Here is a 19,604-nt window from a genome sequence, read left to right on the forward strand (position 1 = left end):
TATGCACCTCTTTGTGGAGCTCAGCTCCACTGGGTACCCATCTGTAGAGCAACAAGGGGGTAGGGCATGGGCAGGCTTGGCTGAGAGGCAGGGAAACTGCTGCTGCACAGATCCTCCAATCCTCCTCCCAACACTACATCAGCCACTGGGTTTGCATCGCTGTTGTGGAGTGGCTCAATAACACCTCGGTGACCAGCGGTGGAAGGAGTTGCACTTCATTACTCAGCATCAAGGGAGTAATTTGTGGCAGCTTACTTTTCCTTTACAAGTGGGAATCTCATTGCAAAGTGTATTCTGTCTTTTCAAATCCCGGCTCATTTGAATTTTTCTTGCTGTCATAAATATAAAGGGAAGGGTAACCACCTTTCTGTATACAGTGCTATGAAATCCCTCCTGGCCAGAGGCAAAACCCTTTCACCTGTAAAGGGTTAAGAAGCTAAGGTAACCTCGCTGGCACCTGACCCAAAATGACCAATGGGGGGACAAGATACTTTCAAATCTGGAGGGAGGGCGGGGACAAAGGGTCTGTCTGTCTGTGTGATGCTGTTGCCGGGAACGGATCAGGAATGCAGCCTTACAACTCCTGTAAAGGTAGTAAGTAATTTAGCTAGAACATGCGTTAGATTTTCTTTTGTTTAATGGCTGGTAAAATAAGCTGTGTCCTTTTGTAACTTAAGGTTTTGCCTTGAGGGATTCTCTATGTTTTGAATCTGATTAACCTGTAAGGTATTGACCATCCTGATTTTACAGAGGTGATTCTTTTACCTTTTCTTTAATTAAAATTCTTCTTTTAAGAACCTGATTGATTTTTCATTGTTCTTAAGATCCAAGGTTTTGGGTCTGTGTTCACCTGTACCAATTGGTGAGGATTCTTATCAAGCCTTCCCCAAGAAACGGGGTGTAGGGCTTGGGAGGATATTTTGGGGGAAGATGTCTCCAAGTGGGCTCTTTCCCTGTTCTTTGTTTAAAATGCTTGGTGGGGTAGCATACGGTTCAAGGACAAGGCAAAGTTTGTACCTTGGGGAAATTTTTAATCTAAGCTGGTAAGAATAAGCGTAGGGGGTCTTTCATGCAGGTCCCCACATCTGTACCCTAGAGTTCAGAGTGGGGAAGGAACCTTGACACTTGCATACTCTGTCTTACCTTTTCTTCTTCCCTCATCCATATAAATTATCTATAGAATGAATTTGTAAGCCTGGATTTGGAGTACTCGTTCTTATATCTGACTGGTTTTCAGATGCTCTATAACTCTAGTTCATTACACTAGTGGGACTCTGGTAGGCATCTTGTGTGAGTCAAGAGTGAGGAATGGGCAGTTAACAGCTCTTAATATCTTTTGGACTGCAGTCAAATGAATTAAAACTTATTGCTATTGAGTGGTGATAGGATGGTAATCAACAAAGTAGCACATGCAAGTGCAGATAACAGCTTTTATCCAGAGAGTCCTTGGCCTCAGTTCGCAGGAGTGTGAATGTTTGTCATTAACATACCAATCTATTTCAAGAATACTCTTATAAAATAAATAATTAAATAAATAAAGCATCTCTTAGTCAGACTTTGAGACAACCATTTCAGGAAGCAAAATGTAAACATTTTAAAAACTGAAATATGAATAAAAATATACTGACTATGGTCCAGATCCTGTTACCTCTCTTGTATGTTTCCAGAATTAGGAAATGAATAGTTCAGAACCAACTTGAGAGAACTGTCAAGTATTAGAATATGGGCAGAGTTATACTCAAGTGAGAGAATGCCTGCTCGCTGTCCTCACGCTAAAGAGAGTGTGTACCCTACCAATCCCAGAATTTCCTCTCAGTTAGGAGAGACAAGCTTTCAAGCTACACAGAGCTCTTCCTCAGGTCTAGGGAAAGTACTGAGTGTGTCACAGCTAAATACAAGGCCAACAACTAGTTTAGCATAAGTAGTTAGCACATATTCTAAGAGACGTTTCAAGGTGAAGTAGCTTATTAAAACCCGTTTCATAGGACAAAAAGGAGGTTTAGTGGGTTACAAATTGTTGTAATAAGCCATAAATTCAGTGTCTTGATTAAGACCATGATTTTTAGGGAAGGTCTACACTACAAACTTGCATTGGTATGGGTGCACTGTCTGGTGACGATGCTCTAAGCTGATCGGAGAGAGCTCTCCTGTTTGCTTAATAACTCCACGAGAGATGGTAGCTATGTCGGTGGGAAAAGCTCTTCTGTTGACTAGGACTGTCTACATGGGGGGTTAAGGTTGGTATAACTACATCGCTCAGGAGTGTGGATTTTTCACACCCCTGAACGACATAGTTATATTGAAGTAAGTGTGTAGCGTAGACCTGGCCATAGCGTCTAGTAATGTTAGGAATTTAAGCTCCCAGGCTCATCTTTTGAAAATGTTGTGCAGGTTTCCTTTGAGGATGGGGCTGATAGGTCAGATACGGAGTGATCGCTTTTTGAAAACTGTTCACCCACAGGTGATACAGTGTTTTTGTCTTCTGTCCTCTTCTTCTGTAAGTTCATTTGAGAGCATAGTGATTGTCTCGTTTCACCCAGAGAGGTTGGAGGGCTGTTTGAAGACCAAGCTCATCATCAGAAGCAGGCTCCCCATAGACCAGGACACACCAACTCAAAGTAGCACCAAATCCCACCAGAACAACAAAAGCAAAACCTGCGGACATATCTCCACTACTACAATGATCAGCACTCCTCACAACACACCTTTTAAGATCCATTGGTCCTATACATGCCTATCACAACATATGGTTTATCTCATCCAGTGCACTAAATGCCCCAATAACAACTATGTGGGTGAAACCAGAAAATCACTATGATCTCGAATGAACTCACACAGGAAAAGTATAAAAGACAAAAACACTGTATTAACTGTGGGCGAACACTTTTCACAAAGTGATCACTCTATATCTGACCTATCTCCCCATCCTCAAAGGAAATATGCACACTTTCAATAAAACGAGGAGTATTTGTACAGACTAACATGGCTACCACTTTGAAACCTGTCACTTTCAAAAGACAAACCTAGGAGCTTAAATTCCTAACTTTGCTAAAGACTAAAAAATCATGGTCTTAATAAAGACACTGGATTTATGGCTTATTACAACAATCTGTTAACTCACTAACCCCCCTTTTTATCCTATTACTACCGGGGTGTTAACGGGCCATTTCACCCTGATGGTCCCTTAGTTTAGCATAAGTAGTTAGCACACATTCTATCTCTTCAATCTTGTATTTAGCTGTGATGCTCTGAGAATCTTTCCCAGACCTAAGGAAGAGCTCTGTGTAGCTGGAAAGCTTGTCTCTCTCACCAACAGAAGTTGGTCCAATAAAAGATATTACCTCACCCACCTAACATCCTGGGACTGACATGGCTACAACAACACTGCATACTTTCCATTAAAGGACATTATTAGAATTGTCCTGAAGGAAATAGATAAGTGATACTTGTTCACTCCAGATACTCACCCAGGATCTCTTGGATGGTAACAGGCTCTTTGGTTAGAGCTGGTTCGCTCTCACCAGCCAGGTTTATAGCCCTGACACGGAAGTAGAGTTTGTCCCCGGTGACCAAATCTTTAATGAGTGCAGATGTTCGCTCAGTTAGGCCCTGAAGAGCTGGAACCCACTCTGTAGCTGCAAGAAAAGGGTTTCTCTTTTAAAATAATACAAACTTTCTAAACTAAAGTTCCCTCTAGTTTCTTTAGGACTGTGTCTTCAGGAAGTTTAGTGATGACTGTTGAGGGCTTTCTTTGCAACTGATTTCATAAAAGTGGAAGGGAGTGGCTCTAACAGGGAGGCAGTGAGTTAGGTTAATTCTTTCCTGAAATTGATATATCCCTTAACTATGTATATGGTACTTGGATACTATGGTGACAGAAACATGCTTCTAACAACAATAGTGCAAATAATGGAATTTATCACCTCATTTTTTTCTGCATTTTTACAAGTTGATGGCAGTAGGAGGACAGAATTTCTATTGCTTCTTCAGTAATATTAACAGCATAGAAGTCATGATACTAATAGCACTGTTGTCATGCTGTGATGATGTAACAGTGATTCTGGTAACTCTGCAGTGAAGTGAGCTGTAGCTCACAAAAGCTTATGCTCAAATAAATTTGTTAGTCTCTAAGGTGCCACAAATACTCCTTTTCTTTTTGCTGATACAGACTGACATGGCTGCTACTCTATAACCTGTCATTAGTGAATAGATACTAGTGAATAGACACTTTAGAAGAACCTAATACAGATTACATGGCATCACCATATAGTAACGTGGTACTGCAGTGACCTTAAGAGATACAGCTGCTTTGTCAGTGGTGATTGGTAACAGAGAAGATTCTATATTCCATTATTCCATGTTGATGCTACAGTGATTGTGGTGATTATGATTATGATGCTGCTGCAGCAGTTGATTTGATGACATGATAATGGTGATGTTGTGAAGATACCATGAACATGAGGATTCTAGACTTGCTGCAGTAATACTTTGGTAACCATAGACATATGGTATCAAGTAAGATTAGGGTAACTGTGGTATTTAATTAAGGGTATGTCTACTCTAGAACCACTACAGTGACATAGCTGTGGCGCTGCAGTTACACCATTGTAGCGCTGTAGTGCAAATTAGGGCTGTCAGGCTGTCATAAACATACAGCTAAGCGTAGCATAAAATCCCTCCTTTACCTGTAAGGGGTTAAGAAGCTCAAATAACCTGGTTGGCACCTGACCAAAAGGACCAATAAGAGAAGAAGATCCTTTCAAATCTGTGTGGGGAGGTTTTTTGTTTGTGTTATTTTTGTTGCTCTCTCCAGGACAGAGAGGGACCAGGGCAGGAAAAACCATCTCCTAAAACCCTACCTGAAATAAGCATCTAGATTACAAAAATTGTAAGTAAAGCAAGGAAATCTGTTAGATTATCTTTTGTTTTAGCTTGTGAATTTTCCCTATGCTAAGAGGGAGGTTTATTCCTGTTTTTTTGTAACTTTGAAGTTTTGCCTAGAGGAGACTTCTGTGTTTTAAATCTTATTACCCTGTAAAACTACCTTCCATCCTGATTTCACAGAGGTGCTTCTTTTACTTTTTTCTTCATAATAAAGTTCTGTTTTTAAGAATCTGATTGGTTTTTAGTGTCCTAAAAACCCAAGGGTCTGGTCTGTGCTCATCTTGTTTACCTATTTGGTTGGTATATTATTCTCAAGCCTCCCCAGGAAAGGGGGTGAAGGGGCTGGGGGGGGGCGTATTTTGGGGAAACAGGAACTCCAAGTGGTCCTTTTCCTGAATCTTTGTCTAACTCACTTGGTGGTGGCAGTGATACCGTCCAAGGACAAGGAGGAATTTGTGCCTTGGGGAAATTTTTAACCTAAGCTGGTAGAATTAAGCTTAGGGGGTTTTCATGCGGGTCCCCACATCTGTACCCCAGAGTTCAGAGTGGGGAAGGAACCCTGACACAAGCAATTAAAAAAAAATTGCAATTAATCACGCAGTTAAATAATAATAGAATATCATTTATTTAAATATTTTGATGGTTTCTACATTTTCAAATATACTGATTTCAGTTACAACACAGAATACAAAGTGTACAGCGCTCACTTTATATTTATTTTTTATTACAAATATTTGCACTATAAAATACAAAAGAAATAGTATTTTTCAATTAATCTAACACAAGTACTGTAGTGCAATCTCTTTACCATGAAAGTTGAACTTACAAATGTAGAATTATGTACCAAAAAATCTGCATTCAAAAATAAAACATTGTAAAACTTTAGAGCCTACCAATCCACTTAATCCTACGTCTTGTTCAACCAATCGCTCAGACAAATAAGTTTGTTTACATTTGCAGGAGATAATGCTGCCTGCTTCTTGTTTACAATGTCACCTGAAAGTGAGAACAGGTGTTTGCATGGCACTGTTGTAGCTGGCTCGCAAGATATTTACGTGCCAGATGTGCTAAAGATTCATATGTCCCTTTCATGTTTCGATCACCATTCCATAGGACATGCGTCCATGCTGATGACAGGTTCTGTTCGATACCCAAAGCAGTGCGGACCATTCAGAGCATACTCGTTTTCATCATCTGAGTCAGATACCACTAGCGGAAGGTTGATTTTCTTTTTTGGTAGTTCGTGTTCTGTAATTTCCGCATCAGAATGTTGGTCTTTTAAGACTTCTGAAAGCATGCTCTACACCTTGTCCCTCTCAGATTTTGGAAGGCACTTCAGATTCTTAAACGTTGGGTCCAGTGCTATAGCTATCTTTAGAAATCTCACATTGGTACTTTCTTTGTGTTTTGTCAAATCTGCAGTGAAAGTGTTCTTAAAACAAACAATGTGTGCTGGGTCATCATCTGAGACTGCAAAAACATGAAATATATGGCAGAATGTGGGTAAAATAGAGCAGGGGACATACAATTCTCCCCCAAGGAGTTCAGTCACAAATGTAATTAACGCATTCTTTTTTTAATGCATGTCATCAGCATGGAAGCATGAAAGGGCATACAAATGTTTAGCATATCTGACACGTAAATACCTTGCAATGCCAGCTACAAAAGTGCCATGCAAACACCTGTTGTCACTTTTAGGTGACATTGTAAACAAGGAGCGGGCAGTATTATCTCCCATAAATGTAAACAAACTTATTTGTCTTAGCGATTGGCTGAACAAGAGGTAAGACTGAGTGGACTTGTCGGCTCTAAAGTTTTACATTGGGGTTTTTTTTTTGAGTGCAGTTATACAAAAAAAAACCCCCTACATTTATAAGTTTCACGTTCACAATAAAGAGATTGCACTACAGTACTTGTATGAGGTGAATTGAAAAGTACTATTTCCTTTGTTTATCATGTTTACACTGCCAATATTTGTAATAAAAATAATATAAACTGAGCACTGTACACTTTGTATTCTGTGTTGTAACTGAAATCAATATATTTGAAAATGTAGAAAAACCTTAAAAAATATTTAATGAATTTCAATTGGTGTTCTATTGTTTAACAATTCGATTAAAACTGCAATTAATTGTGATTGATTAATTTTTTGAGTTAATCACGTGAGTTAACTGCGATTAATTGACAGCCCTAGTACAAATGCTTCCTACATTGACAGAAGCAGTTTTTCTGTGGACGAAGATAATCCATCTCTCCAAGAGGCAGTAGCTAGGTCAATAGAAGAATCCATGGCCTAGGCATGTCTACATTGGGAGGATAGGGGCAGAGAAGCAGGTCCACTTAACTATGGTGCTGCGGGTGCAACATTTTTTACAGCCCTGAGCAATGGAGCTAGGTAAACCTAAGTTTTAGTGTCGACCAGGCCTTGTGTTTACTTACTTATTTAGCTTAGTTTAGTTTAGTTGTATTACTGTAGCACCTAGGAGCCCTTGTCAAGGACCAGGACCCCAAAATGCTGGTTGTTGTACATACGTAAAACAAAAAGACATTGCTAATGTGTTGTCTGTAGAGATAATATGGGTTGTTTGACTTGGGTTGGATGCTGCAGAAATGCTAAGATGATGATTACAGTGATGCACTGAGTCTTTTGGCAATACTGTGGTTAAATGCAAGTACTGTGTGACGATTATTGTGAAGATGATGGTGTGACAACAATGTTATGGTTGATATGATTATATCATGGTACTATGAGAATGCTGAAGTAAATGTGGCAATGCTTGATAATTATATTGGGATCACATCCACCATTGTTAGTGGTAAGCTTTAATGTAATGATGCTGGATGTACTTATTTGTAGTGCTGCTGTTGTGAAGCTGTAGTAGTTATGGTGATATTTTAGTTATTCTGTTCTGACTGATCATGCTCAATCAATACTGTGGTACTAGGGCTTACTCACATCCTTCTTTGCAGTACTCCACATTGTAGCCATCTAGTCCCCCTGCTCCAATCCGCTCAGGGGGTCTCCACTTCAGGGTAACAGTGCTGTCAGAGATGTCTTCCACTGTAAAGTGAGTTGGTTCACTTGGGGGAGCTAAAAGAAAATAAGTAGAAAGTAAAATCCTGAGATATAGGATTATAAGTGAGAGAACATGGTAGATATACAGGGAGTGATCAGTGTATGAATTATATTACTAAGCGGGGGGCGGGCAGGAGGTCAAAATGATATAGAATCATATCAAACCCCAGCTCTAAAATGTAACCTTTGTCGCTCCACTTGATGGAAGAGTCAGTGACTAAAACCCAGACAAGGAGGAATACAAGATACTTGTACAGTAACATAGGAAGTCTAGCTAGATAGCAGTTGCTGTGCATAAATTCCTTTATAGATAAAAGCTGATGAAGAGACTAGAGCTCTGGAGAAATGAATCAGCTTTTCAGCTGAGGAGAGCAGGGGAACAGGAAAAAACAATATCTGTACAATTTGTATACTGCACTTATGACTTGACTATTACCAGGTAAAATTCACATAGACAGGGCCAAATTCATCAATGGCACAAATTGGTGTAACACATTTTACTTCAGTAGTGGTATGTTGGCTTACCCCAGTGGTAAAAATGGCCCATAGTATCCATATTTATTTACAAGTGCAACTAGGTCTGGTCTGTGCAATAGAAACAGAAACATGAGAAAAAACATTTTGGTGTCAGGGGTTTCACTTCTGCTAAATTTATCAGCATGCCCCCTCAGAACAGGGGCTTCTTGCCCTATGAGTCTTCTGCACTTCATAGCTCAGCAAGAACAGCAGTTAAATACAGTCCTAGTGTCTCATCTTATCTTTGGTGTGCTTCTTTTCTACTCATTTGAAAAAACAAAGAAAAGTCTTGCTAAAGAGTTCTGAAACCTGAATAGGCCTCAGGAAAACAAAACTTAGATTTAGGTACCAGTACCAAAACCATAATTCAAAAATGTGAGCTGAAAGTGAACTTGCTTAAAGTCATATATTGCATGGCTGAAACACTGTATTGAGAAGTTTTCCAGCTGTTGTTATCTGATCCCTTCTTCATCCAGATAGATATTTAAGTAGGATATCCCCAGGGCACATGCTCTGAGGAGTTACTTGAAGATTGGAATTGCAGATTGTGCATTTCTAGCATTTTATATCCCTTGTGGAAAAAATACTCTATTTGGGACACATTTCATAAAAGGACTGCAGAGAACCTAATACACGTGAGAAGATGTAAACTGTGTACCAAAGTATTAATACAGTGGCTCATTCACATACCACTTAAGTTATATGGTATGGCAGAACACATTTTAAATAAATTATTTTTGCCATACCAAATATGTATATATCATAAACTGAACTGCTCTGGAATATTTTAAACATTTTAAATATTGCTTTAAATATATCAATTATGCTGTAAGCTCAGTACAGTTTAATACACTGTTTAATAGATTTAGATTATATTATTAGCATTGTAGTTTATTACTGCTAGTAAAAAAATCAGATTTTAACCAGTTCCTTGCTGTTGCTGCATTTCATCAACAGCCTTCATTTGCAAAATGAGATAAAGATTGGGCACCATACACAAGAGGAAAAGATAATTAGCAGCACACATGACTATACAAAACATACTGCAAACCCAAATACTATTCTCTGAAGCAATGGGCTCAGGCTTTATCCCTAATCTAGTAAATCTCTGGCTGTTCCATGAAAACTTTGGACCTTTTTGTTCAGTAGCTCCTCTTGATGGCTCTTGTTGCTTCCCTTCTGTCTCCGTAGCCCAACTGTTGGGTGACTGAAGTCCAGAGTTAACAGACCCCTCTTGCAGTTCATCCTGCCCTCCTGGCCCCTTGCAATGGCCTTTTGCTTTCACACTGTCTCCTTCAGAAGACTGTTCCCCCTGGCTACAGTCTGCAGATTGGGCCACTTTAGTCATTTCAGACTCCAGCTATTGGTATTTTTGTTACTGCTGTTTCTAAAGCCCTCAATGGCTGGCTTCCTGGAGACTCACACAGTTTGCTCCCAGCTCAGGGACTGCTGAAGACACTGTACTGCTGGGTTGAGAGGAATTATTTATAGAAAATAATTCCTCGGATATTTTCTTAATCAACTAGCCTTGTAGCTCTGGAAGGGGCTAGGATTAAAGGAGGAGGGATACTATGATATTTGCACCCATAAGGGAATAGGGGAAGCTGAGAGGGGCTGGGAAAATGCTATTAATTAGTTCCCTCTCCTCTCCAGACCCGGCCTTGGCTCTCACACTTCTAATTATAACAGCTAGAAATTCATCAGCAATTTCATGAAACTAGAATCTCTGTGCTCCCCAGGGAAGGGAATGGGGGAAAGAGAAGAGAAAAATGACAAAGAAAAAAGGTTTGACCTGAAGAAGAGCTCTGTGTAAGCTTGAAAACTTGTCTCTCTCTCTCTCACCAATAGAAGTTGGCCCGAGAAAGATATTACCTCACCCACATTGTCTCTCTAAAGAAAAAAGGGTGAGAAGTATGGAAGGGAGAGAAAATATCAAATGACTAGTTAGCTGTCTCAAAAAAGTAAACATTTTTTCTTTTTAGAGATGGTGGAATGAGAAGGTGAGAGTTCATTTATCTGTTTCTTTGAGGTCAGAGAGATACTGTACCATATGATGAAACTCACCAATTGGCATGAAGGGCTGTGAGGCAGGGCTAGGCCGGGACATGCCAATGGAATTCACAGCATAAAGCCGCATCTCATAAACAACACCTTCAATCATTCGCTTGGCTTCATATGACAGCTCCTTCAAAAGGTCAAAGTTCAGCCGCATCCACCGGTAGCTCTTCTTCTTTTTCCTCTCTAAGATGTATCCTATGAATGAAAAAAATTTCTGTGATGTACAAGAATTAGAAGTGGCTGAGACAGCATAATTTTCTGAAGGAAAAGGAAAACCATCCTTCTGACTGTATGGAGGGGCCCAATCCATGCCCAACTCTCCTGAGTTTGCACTTCAGAGCCTCCTCTCTGGGGACCTAGGTGGGATCCAGTACTATCTACCTCCTGTGCTCCAGAGTCTTGCTGGGCCCAGTAGTAGCCACTCTACACTGCCGTTAGTTCTTGTCATCAGATTTGATTTCTGTGTTCTAAGACCTGAAATTTGCCTGAGCTTTTGAGAAGGAATATGATGACACCATCCTTCTCAACAGAAACAACAGTGGAAGGGAGGAAACCCACATTGCTGGAATTTACCATTTCTTTCACTATATTTCCCTTTTCAGTCAAATTGTCTTAAGCCAGAGAGAGTGGCAAGTAAGCAAATAAAAGGCAATAAGAAACCTCTTTAAAACAAAAGAGAGAGAGAGAGAGAGAAATATAATTGTAAATGAATCGCCAGGATGTGCACATAACTAAATTGCTGTTGCTCTCCACCTTCCATGCTCTGTTCCCCCTCTACTATTTGACATCTTCATTTGTTTGATCACATTGGAAATTTAAACTGTAGCTCTTCTGGAGCTGCGGACGCCTTTCTGTGTCTGTTGTTAAGCACCTAGCACACTCTCGATGCTATACAATAATAGTATTCTATTATGTATAGTATGTAAAAATAGTAAACAAAGTTGAGAAAGGGTAGAGTTCCCATCTGCCCTCTCTAGACCCATTACATGGCTTGGGAACAAGTATTCTTCATTAATCACTGAACCAATTAAGGCATGAGCGCCTCATGTGAAGGTAAAGATTTGAAATAGTGTAGGCCTATTACCAGATAGAGATGGTAAATTTGTTAATAATGATGCTGGAAAGACAGAAATGTTCAGTAAACATTTCTTTTCTATATTTGGATGATGTACTCATATCATATGAGAATGATGAAGTACTTTCCAGCCCATTAGTACAGAGTAGGATGTTAGGCAACATTTAGTAGGGATAAACATTTTTAATTCATTAGACCTGGATAACTTTCATCAAGAGTCCTAAAAGAGTTGGCTGAGGAGATCTGTGGCCTGGTGGTGTTAATTTTTAATAAATCTTGGAATACTAGGGAAATTTTAGAAGAATGGAAGCGTGTTAATGTTATTCCACTATTCAAAAGGGCAAGCAGGATGACCTGGCTAGCTTTAGGCAGGTTAGCCTGAAATCAGTCCTGGGCAAAATACTGGATAAGCTGATACAGGATTCAATTGGTAAAGAGTTAAAGGATAGGAATATAATTAATGCCAATCAAAATGGTTTTGTGGAAAATAGGTTTTGTCAAACAATCTGATTTAATTTTTTAAATTAAAATTAAAAGAGATTACAAGTTCAGCTGAAAAAGGTAACTGCATAGATCTAATATATTTAGACTTCTGTAAGGTGTTTGGCTGAGTACCATACTACATCCTGATTAAAAAATTAGTATTATGCAATATCAATAGATGTTAAATGGATTAAGAACTGGCTAGCTGACAGATCTCAAAAAGTAGTTATCAATGAGGGGGAGTCATTGAATAGGGGTGTTTCTGTTCCACTGAATGCATCCGATGAAGTGAGCTGTAGCTCACGAAAGCTTATGCTCAGATAAATTGGTTAGTCTCTAAGGTGCCACAAGTGCTCCTTTTCTTTTTGCAAATACAGACTAACGCGGCTGCTACTCTGAAGCATATAGGTACTTTCATAGTGACAAAATATCAAGCACTAAAGGGTTATTTAACGTAGTGGAGAAAGGCATAACAAGAACTAGTGGCTGAAAGCTGAAGCCAGATAAATTCAAATTAGAAGTTAGGCAAAAAATTTTAACAGTGAGAATAATTAACTGTTGGAACAAATTACCAAGGAAAGTGGTAAAGTCTCCATCTCTTGTGTTCAAATTAAGACTGGATAACTTTCTGGAAGTTGTGCTTTCACCAAACACAAGTTATGCTTTATTAAATGCATGTTACTGGTCTCAATGTAGGGGTAACAGGGTGAAAATTAATGACCTCTGAATAAGGTCCCATCTGGCCTTAAACTATATGAATCTTCCCACATGATTTGTATATGAAATGCACTGAGATTCTTGCATGGAGGATAATTTAAAAGAACAAATATTATCATTCTAGTTTGGTTTGAGTGACATCCTATTATTATGACTTCCCCTGACATTTTTCACTTCTGACGCTGGGAGACAGATGCCAGCTTATGCCAAGGCCCCTAGGCCTCATGGAACAATGACAGATGAGAAATGGGAAATTTCACCAAATGGGAAAGAATCTTTAATTAATGTGATGTGCTGGTCCCGCACACAGGAAGGCCCATTGAAACCAAAGGAGCCATTGTAAAACATCAAAGTACAAAGATTTTGTTGATAGTCCCACACACCCCCATGAAGAGGAGACAGGTGCAAATACTTGTCCCATCAGTTTGAACTATGGGGGAAGGGAATGAGAATCCCTGTATCATTATACTGCTTGGAATTTAGAGAGAGCAGTAGTTTCTAAGCATAAGCAAGGGATCCCCAATCTGCTTAGCCTTGGTTAGCTCTACAGGACATAGAAAGCTTGCATATCACAGCACCTTCTATTGCATTTTGGAACCTAAGACTGTAACTAATTTGTGTGTGTATGTTTACCTTCTTTAACCTTGTAAATAACTCTCTTATTTCTTAGTTAATAAATCTTTAGTTAATTATAGGATTGGCTACAAATGTTATCATTGGTGTGAGGTCTAAGGTGCAACTGAACTGGGATAAGTGTCTGGTCCTTTGGGATTGGGAGTAACCTGAACACTGTTGTGATTTTTGGTATAAGGGACCATCTGTCACAAAGGCAGGTTTGCTTGGGTGGTAAAATAGACTGGAGTATTGAAGGGGACTATCTGAGACTCCATGTTCAGGCTGCTGTAGTGCTTGAGGAGTTCACACTTATTATTTGGTTGGTGAAATCTAAGTATAGAACTCACAACTAGTTTGGGGTTTGTGCCCTGCTTTTTGACAGTCTGCCCTGAGGTTGGCACTCACACCTGTGAGCTACTCAAGACAGCCTAACACCACTGTCAACTTTTCCCATTAAAATCTTCAGTTGTTTATTATGGAGTGGTTGCACTTTAGCTAAGGTTGCATTACAAAGTTCAGTTTTAACAAGAACTTCAAACCTGTGTTTTGTAAAATCTTATTGACATGGCAAAAAATAAAACATTGAATATAAATTTTGAGCACTGTTTGAATTTTTCATGGTGTTTTTTAAAAAAATGAATTGATACAGAGAGAATAAGAAGAATTTAAAAATCACCCCCTTTGGCAATTTTTCACTGGTTTGCTCATTTTTTGTCTGCTTCTCCAAGAAATCTGACACACTCTGGGACTTGTTCTTTGTCCACATTGTTGCCCTATATGTGCTAGACTATCAATCATAAATTGGTAGCTTTTGTCTGTAGAGGATTTTATAACTTTTTAGTAATTATAGTAAATATTAGCTCCAAGATGAACCTGCTTAATTAATTTGATGATAAATCTGTTTTGGCTTGAGCGCTGTCACTCACTCCTGGAGACAAAGAAACACATGAGTGAGGGGGGGGTGTGGGGGGGGGTGAGAAAACCTGGATTAGTGCTGGAGGTGACCCACCTTGATTATCATGCGCATTATAAAAGAGGGGTTTCAAAGGGGGATGGGCTGTTGCCAGCAGGAGAGTGAGTTTGTATGTGTGTGGGGGGGGGAAGGGTGAGAAAACCTGGATTTGTGCTGGAAATGGCTCTACTTGAGGATCACTTTAGATAAGCTGTTGCCAGCGGGGGAGTGAGGTGGGAGGAAGTTTTGTTTCATGGTCTCTGTGTGTATATAATGTCTTCTGCAGTTTCCACGATATGCTATGCATCTGATGAAGTGAGCTGTAGCTCACGAAAGCTCATGCTCAAATAAACTGGTTAGTCTCTAAGGTGCCACAAGTACTCCTTTTCTTTTTACGAATACAGACTAACACGGCTGTTACTCTGAAACATGAGTGAGAGAGATTCAATAAATACCCATGTAGTGTACAGGAAAACTTCCTGGTCTTGGAAAGACAAGGCCAATAATTAAAATCTCACCTCTTCCTACTTTTGTTTAAATTCCAATGCAATTCAATACCCTTATTGTTGACTAACCCCATAAACCCCAAATTAGAAGATGGTTAGGGAATCGCTGCTGAAGACTCCCCTCTATTTTAAAAATACGCTAGCAGAGATCTTATGCAAGGCCACCTTAGGCTCATAACTTGGGTCTCTAAGGATAGGTACACTAGTCAGCAGTAGAATACTGGTGATCAGCAATCCTGGATTCTGTCCCTGGCTTTCGGAGAGGGTCATGGTTTATCCTGTAGAGATAGGACAACCCAAACTGATTTTAGTCACTCTGTGTGGTGCATTGGACAAGACTGGGGTTTGTCATGTTAGGCTATGTCTACGTTGCAATGAAAAACCTGTGGCTGGCCCACGCCAACTGACTCAAACTCATAGTGCTCAGACTAAGGGGCTGTTTAATTGCAGTATAGATGCTCAGGCTCCAGGTGGGGCCCTCTCTTTAGGACCCTACAAGGTGGGAGGGTCTCAGAGTTCAGCTGCAACCTGAGCCCGAACATCTGCACAGCAATTAAACAGCCCCATAGCACAAGCCAGTTGGCACGGTGTAGACATACCCTAACATGATAAATCCCAGTCTTATCCACAGCAACACACTACCTTTCAGAGTGACTAAATCAGCTTGGGTTATCCTATATAGCAGGGTTCTCAAAATTTGACATAATCAGACTTGGTGAGCTATGAAAAAAATGACTACGCCTCCCCATAGTTTAGTAAAACAATATAACAAACTGAAAATCCTATATGTTGCAAAAAATAATAAAAATGTAAAGATTTGATCAATTATAGATCAGTAGGCGTTTCAGAAGTGTTAATTTTAAGTTCAAAAAGAGTACAAATGGAAGCAGCTAAAATAAAACTTCACAAACATTTTAGGAAACATGACACCAAATAATGATATATTAATTCAGTATAATATCAATCAGCCCTATCTTATCAGTGGAAGGGGTGTGTTTGTTTCCTTGCTGTACAAAGTAGTGGAATTCAGGGTTGCAGTGTAGAAAGGAAGAGACATAAGTCATCTTCAACAGAAAGCCGGGAGCCATACTTTGTTTTCATTGCAGTTAATAGTGAGAAGCCTGACTAGCATAGGTAGGTGGATAAAAAAGGAAGGAGGGCTTTAGGTACCCAGTGTATTAATTCATGAAACCCAGATAACCACTAATAACGAGTAGCTGTGTAGCATTTGATATATCGGTAGACTCCTCTATCTGAATTGAATAATATGGGCTCTGACAAACACTTTCTAGGAGCTGCTCTTTTATATTAGTGGCCATCTCCGCAATACGGTGTGAAACTGTGTCATTAGAAACTGTGTCATTAGAAAGTCTAGCTGTGATGCTGCTTTCTCTTTTATCATCACCACACATATCCTTTGCAGCTGGAAGTAGTAGTTTCTCACCTATGTTGTGCAGCTTACCAGCTCTGGCAATGCACAAAGCCACATGGTAAGAAGCCTCAGTAGCGTTCATGTTAACAGTGCTTAGACTTCAACAACTTTTTTTTGTCCTGGTAATGAGATGCATAGCTTGCAGGGCCACATATTGTCATTTACCAGTATATCGCCGCCTACAACACCTTAAGGCCTTGGTGCATCGCTGGACCAGCACCATGTAAAGCCCAGTTTGAAATAAGCTTTGTCGTATTTTTCTCTTCTGCGTTTTGCTGGAACTTCCACTTCTGCCCTCACTTTGGCTTGTGTTGTACACTTTTGTCCCTTTGTCACAAAACGATCCATTTCTCATATAAGCTGTTTCTCGCTGTTTCTTGCTGATAATGTTTTTAAGTTCTTGGGGGAAAAAAACATGCAACAGATGTCTGACGTTTCGCAGTTGCTAAGATCGCCCTTCATGGGACTAGTGAAGAGCCCTGCAGTGCCCCATGCGGCTGTGGTTCCCACTGGCAAGAGCAGGCAGGGCAGGCTACCGTTCCCCTTGTCACCTCCGGGCGGGCTCCAGCTGTCAGCCCGGGCTCTGCTTGTCAGAGCAGGGTGTGCTGTGGCTCCGGCTCTCAGTCCAGACTCCCACTCTGTCAGAGCAGGGCAGGCTGCGACTCCCCCTTCAGCCCGGATTCCTGCTGTCAGAGGGTCTCCCGCGCTTTGTTTTTAATCTACAGAGGCTGTGAGTCTATGACAGGTCTCAGCTTGAGAGGCTGGCTCTTTAGCATAAGGTGTAAAGACTCATGTTTTTACCTCTGGAGGTCACTGATTCACTCCCTATTGTTGGCCAAGATGGCAGCCATCATACCAGCAGGTGTTTCACATGGGCATTTTGGCAAGCTGAGTGGCATGCTTCATACTGGTGGGGATGGGAGATCCATATAGATAAAACTGCTAGTGTAATGCCAGACCTGAAGAAGAGCTCTGTGTGGCTCGAAAACTTGTCTCGCTCACCAATAGAAGTTGGTCCAATAAAACATATTCCATCACCCACCTTGTCTCTCTAATGTCCTGAGACCGAAGCAGCTATGACTACACTGCATAGTGTAATATAGACACACATACCCTGCAGCTGCTGCTGGCTGTATCCAATTTTCAGAAGTCCAGGCAAGACTTTGGAGGGTTTTAGAAGCAAGTGATGACACAGACTTCTTCACGGAGGTTCCTTCCAGCTGATAGATTATGTAATCAGTTCTAAACATGGAGGGTTTCTCATGGTGTACTTACTTTCAGTAACTTTTAAAAGGGGATAAAATATTAAAAACTTCTCAATGGGGATAAAACAAATAATTTTCTGATGTACACCTCAGTCTCTCTCACTCTTCAGGAGTATCAATGTATTCAGGAGCAGCTTCAGCAACACAGTTTCTCCCTCTGATTCCCAGGCACGTTCTGCTCCATTTCTCACCTGACTGTGGGAAGCTATCCACTGTTGTACATCAAAACCATAAAAACCTAGGAAATTAGTAAACAAAAACTACAGTGATAGTAGTATCAGTGACCTCTACAGTGTTAAGGCAGAATAATTTTCCAAACACATGGAAAGCATGACAGTCAGACGTGCTGATCTATTGATATAAAAGCATATGAGGTCACTTAAGATTTTGTGCTAGCGAGTGTAAGTTTAATGAAGTTGTATTGCTTTTTGTTATCTGTTGGAGATGGACATGAAAGCCTTATGGAGTTTTGGAATGCATCAAAGATAATGTTGTGGGCAATATGAAAATGGAAGGGAATGCACAAATCTTTCCCCTTAACTTCTTATTTTCATACTTTTAAGGGTTTCAATGAAAAGAGTGAATTCTGCTGCAACCTTAACTATCACTAAACATAGTATTTGCAGTTTTTGTTCTAGTTTTGCTGATAGCAAAATCCTTGACATGATATTAGCTAAAACTTTAATTAGGGATTGAAAACAATACTTAAATGACCTGACCCAACCGAAAGCAGCTCCACATAACTGAACCATTGGTTTCAGAGTAGCAGGCGGGTTAGTCTGTATTCGCAAAAAGAACAGGAGTACTTGTGGCACCTTAGAGACTAACGAATTTATTTTAGCATAAGCTTTCGTGAGCTACAGCTCACTTCATCGGATGCATTGGTGTGACCTTTTCAAACTATTTTGTGAGCTTTTGATAACAGCAACATGGCAACTGCTGGTGTGTTTCTTCACATCTAATAGTTTAAGCTATTAACTCCTTGGTGGCTGGAGTGGACACTTCGCAGGTCCTGTTATTCCTGCACAGGGTACCAGTGACTCCTATAGAAGTTACTCCTTTCTTTTGGGAAAAAACAAAGATCTAATACAAACTCTACTCTCCTAGAATATAGTATGAGGAGTTAAAAGGGAGGAATATAGTAGATCATCCATAGCTACAGTGCTTCTCATGAGGCTTCATAAAGGGTGTACTGTGCTGAAACAAGGAAACTCAAGCAAGTCCAGACCCTATAGACTTCAGCAAAGTTTCAGAGTGTGGAATGGGAATGTCTGACTTTAGTTTCCTTCTGCCTTGACACTAGACATTCCCATTTGTGCCCCTGTCCAAACACAGACTTAAGTCTGTCAGTGAAACGTGTCCCTGATTTAGATGGGGCAGATACAAGGCACTCTGCCCCCAAGATTAAAGAGCCAGGATTCCGATAGCTTGAGAATGAGTAGTGTGCATCTCTCAGTTTTAAGAGCCAGCATATCTGATTTCTGTATGAATATGCTGATTAAGGCCCCAGGTCTCATTTTAAAGGGCTAGTAACTGGTATAGATGAGTCTGCGGAGGACTCTGTCTTTTTAGCAACTCTTACCCAGTACTGGTTGGCCTCCATCATATTTAGGGGGTTGCCACTGCACTGTGCAGTAATCTTCTCCAACATTGATGATCTTGGGAGCTTCTGGAGGATCAGGAACGTCTGAAGATTGTATGAGAGAGGGAGTGTCAAAATTATTACCCTTGCCATCAGCTATGTTATTAAACATTTTTGTTGAGCATTTTTCCACATTATATATCTCAAGGATATCCGCACAACCAAATCAAACCTAGTGAGAGATCTCTCCTCCTTCATTTTGAAGACACTGTCTGTCTGTCTATGGTATTTCTAATGTGCAGATCTAGATCTGTAGCATCTAAGCACCAGATACAGTATAAGTCATTACCTCAGTCCAGACTGTGCCCTGCTCTTTGATGCTTCTAGGTTAGGTTGCTTTTACTTTAAATTATGTTTGATTATTCATATTTCTTAATCTACAC

At 40.2% G+C, this 19,604-nt stretch overlaps 1 protein-coding gene across 3 annotated transcripts in view; it reads right to left on the reverse strand.

Moving 5' to 3' along the window:
* The window catches only part of MYBPC3 (myosin binding protein C3), a 141,196-nt gene that overhangs the window by 30,255 nt on the left and 91,337 nt on the right, over positions 1 to 19,604 (reverse strand). For all 3 annotated transcript variants that reach the window (XM_037900227.1, XM_037900226.1, XM_037900228.1), the window contains 4 exons: positions 19,162 to 19,266; positions 10,541 to 10,729; positions 7,841 to 7,975; positions 3,468 to 3,635 (listed from right to left, as the gene is read on the reverse strand). In XM_037900227.1, the coding sequence (XP_037756155.1) occupies positions 3,468 to 3,635; positions 7,841 to 7,975; positions 10,541 to 10,729; positions 19,162 to 19,266 (597 nt within the window). The remainder of the gene's footprint in view (positions 1 to 3,467; positions 3,636 to 7,840; positions 7,976 to 10,540; positions 10,730 to 19,161; positions 19,267 to 19,604) is intronic.

This window comes from Chelonia mydas, chromosome 6 (assembly GCF_015237465.2).
Source record: "Chelonia mydas isolate rCheMyd1 chromosome 6, rCheMyd1.pri.v2, whole genome shotgun sequence".
Lineage (NCBI taxonomy): Eukaryota > Metazoa > Chordata > Testudines > Cheloniidae > Chelonia > Chelonia mydas.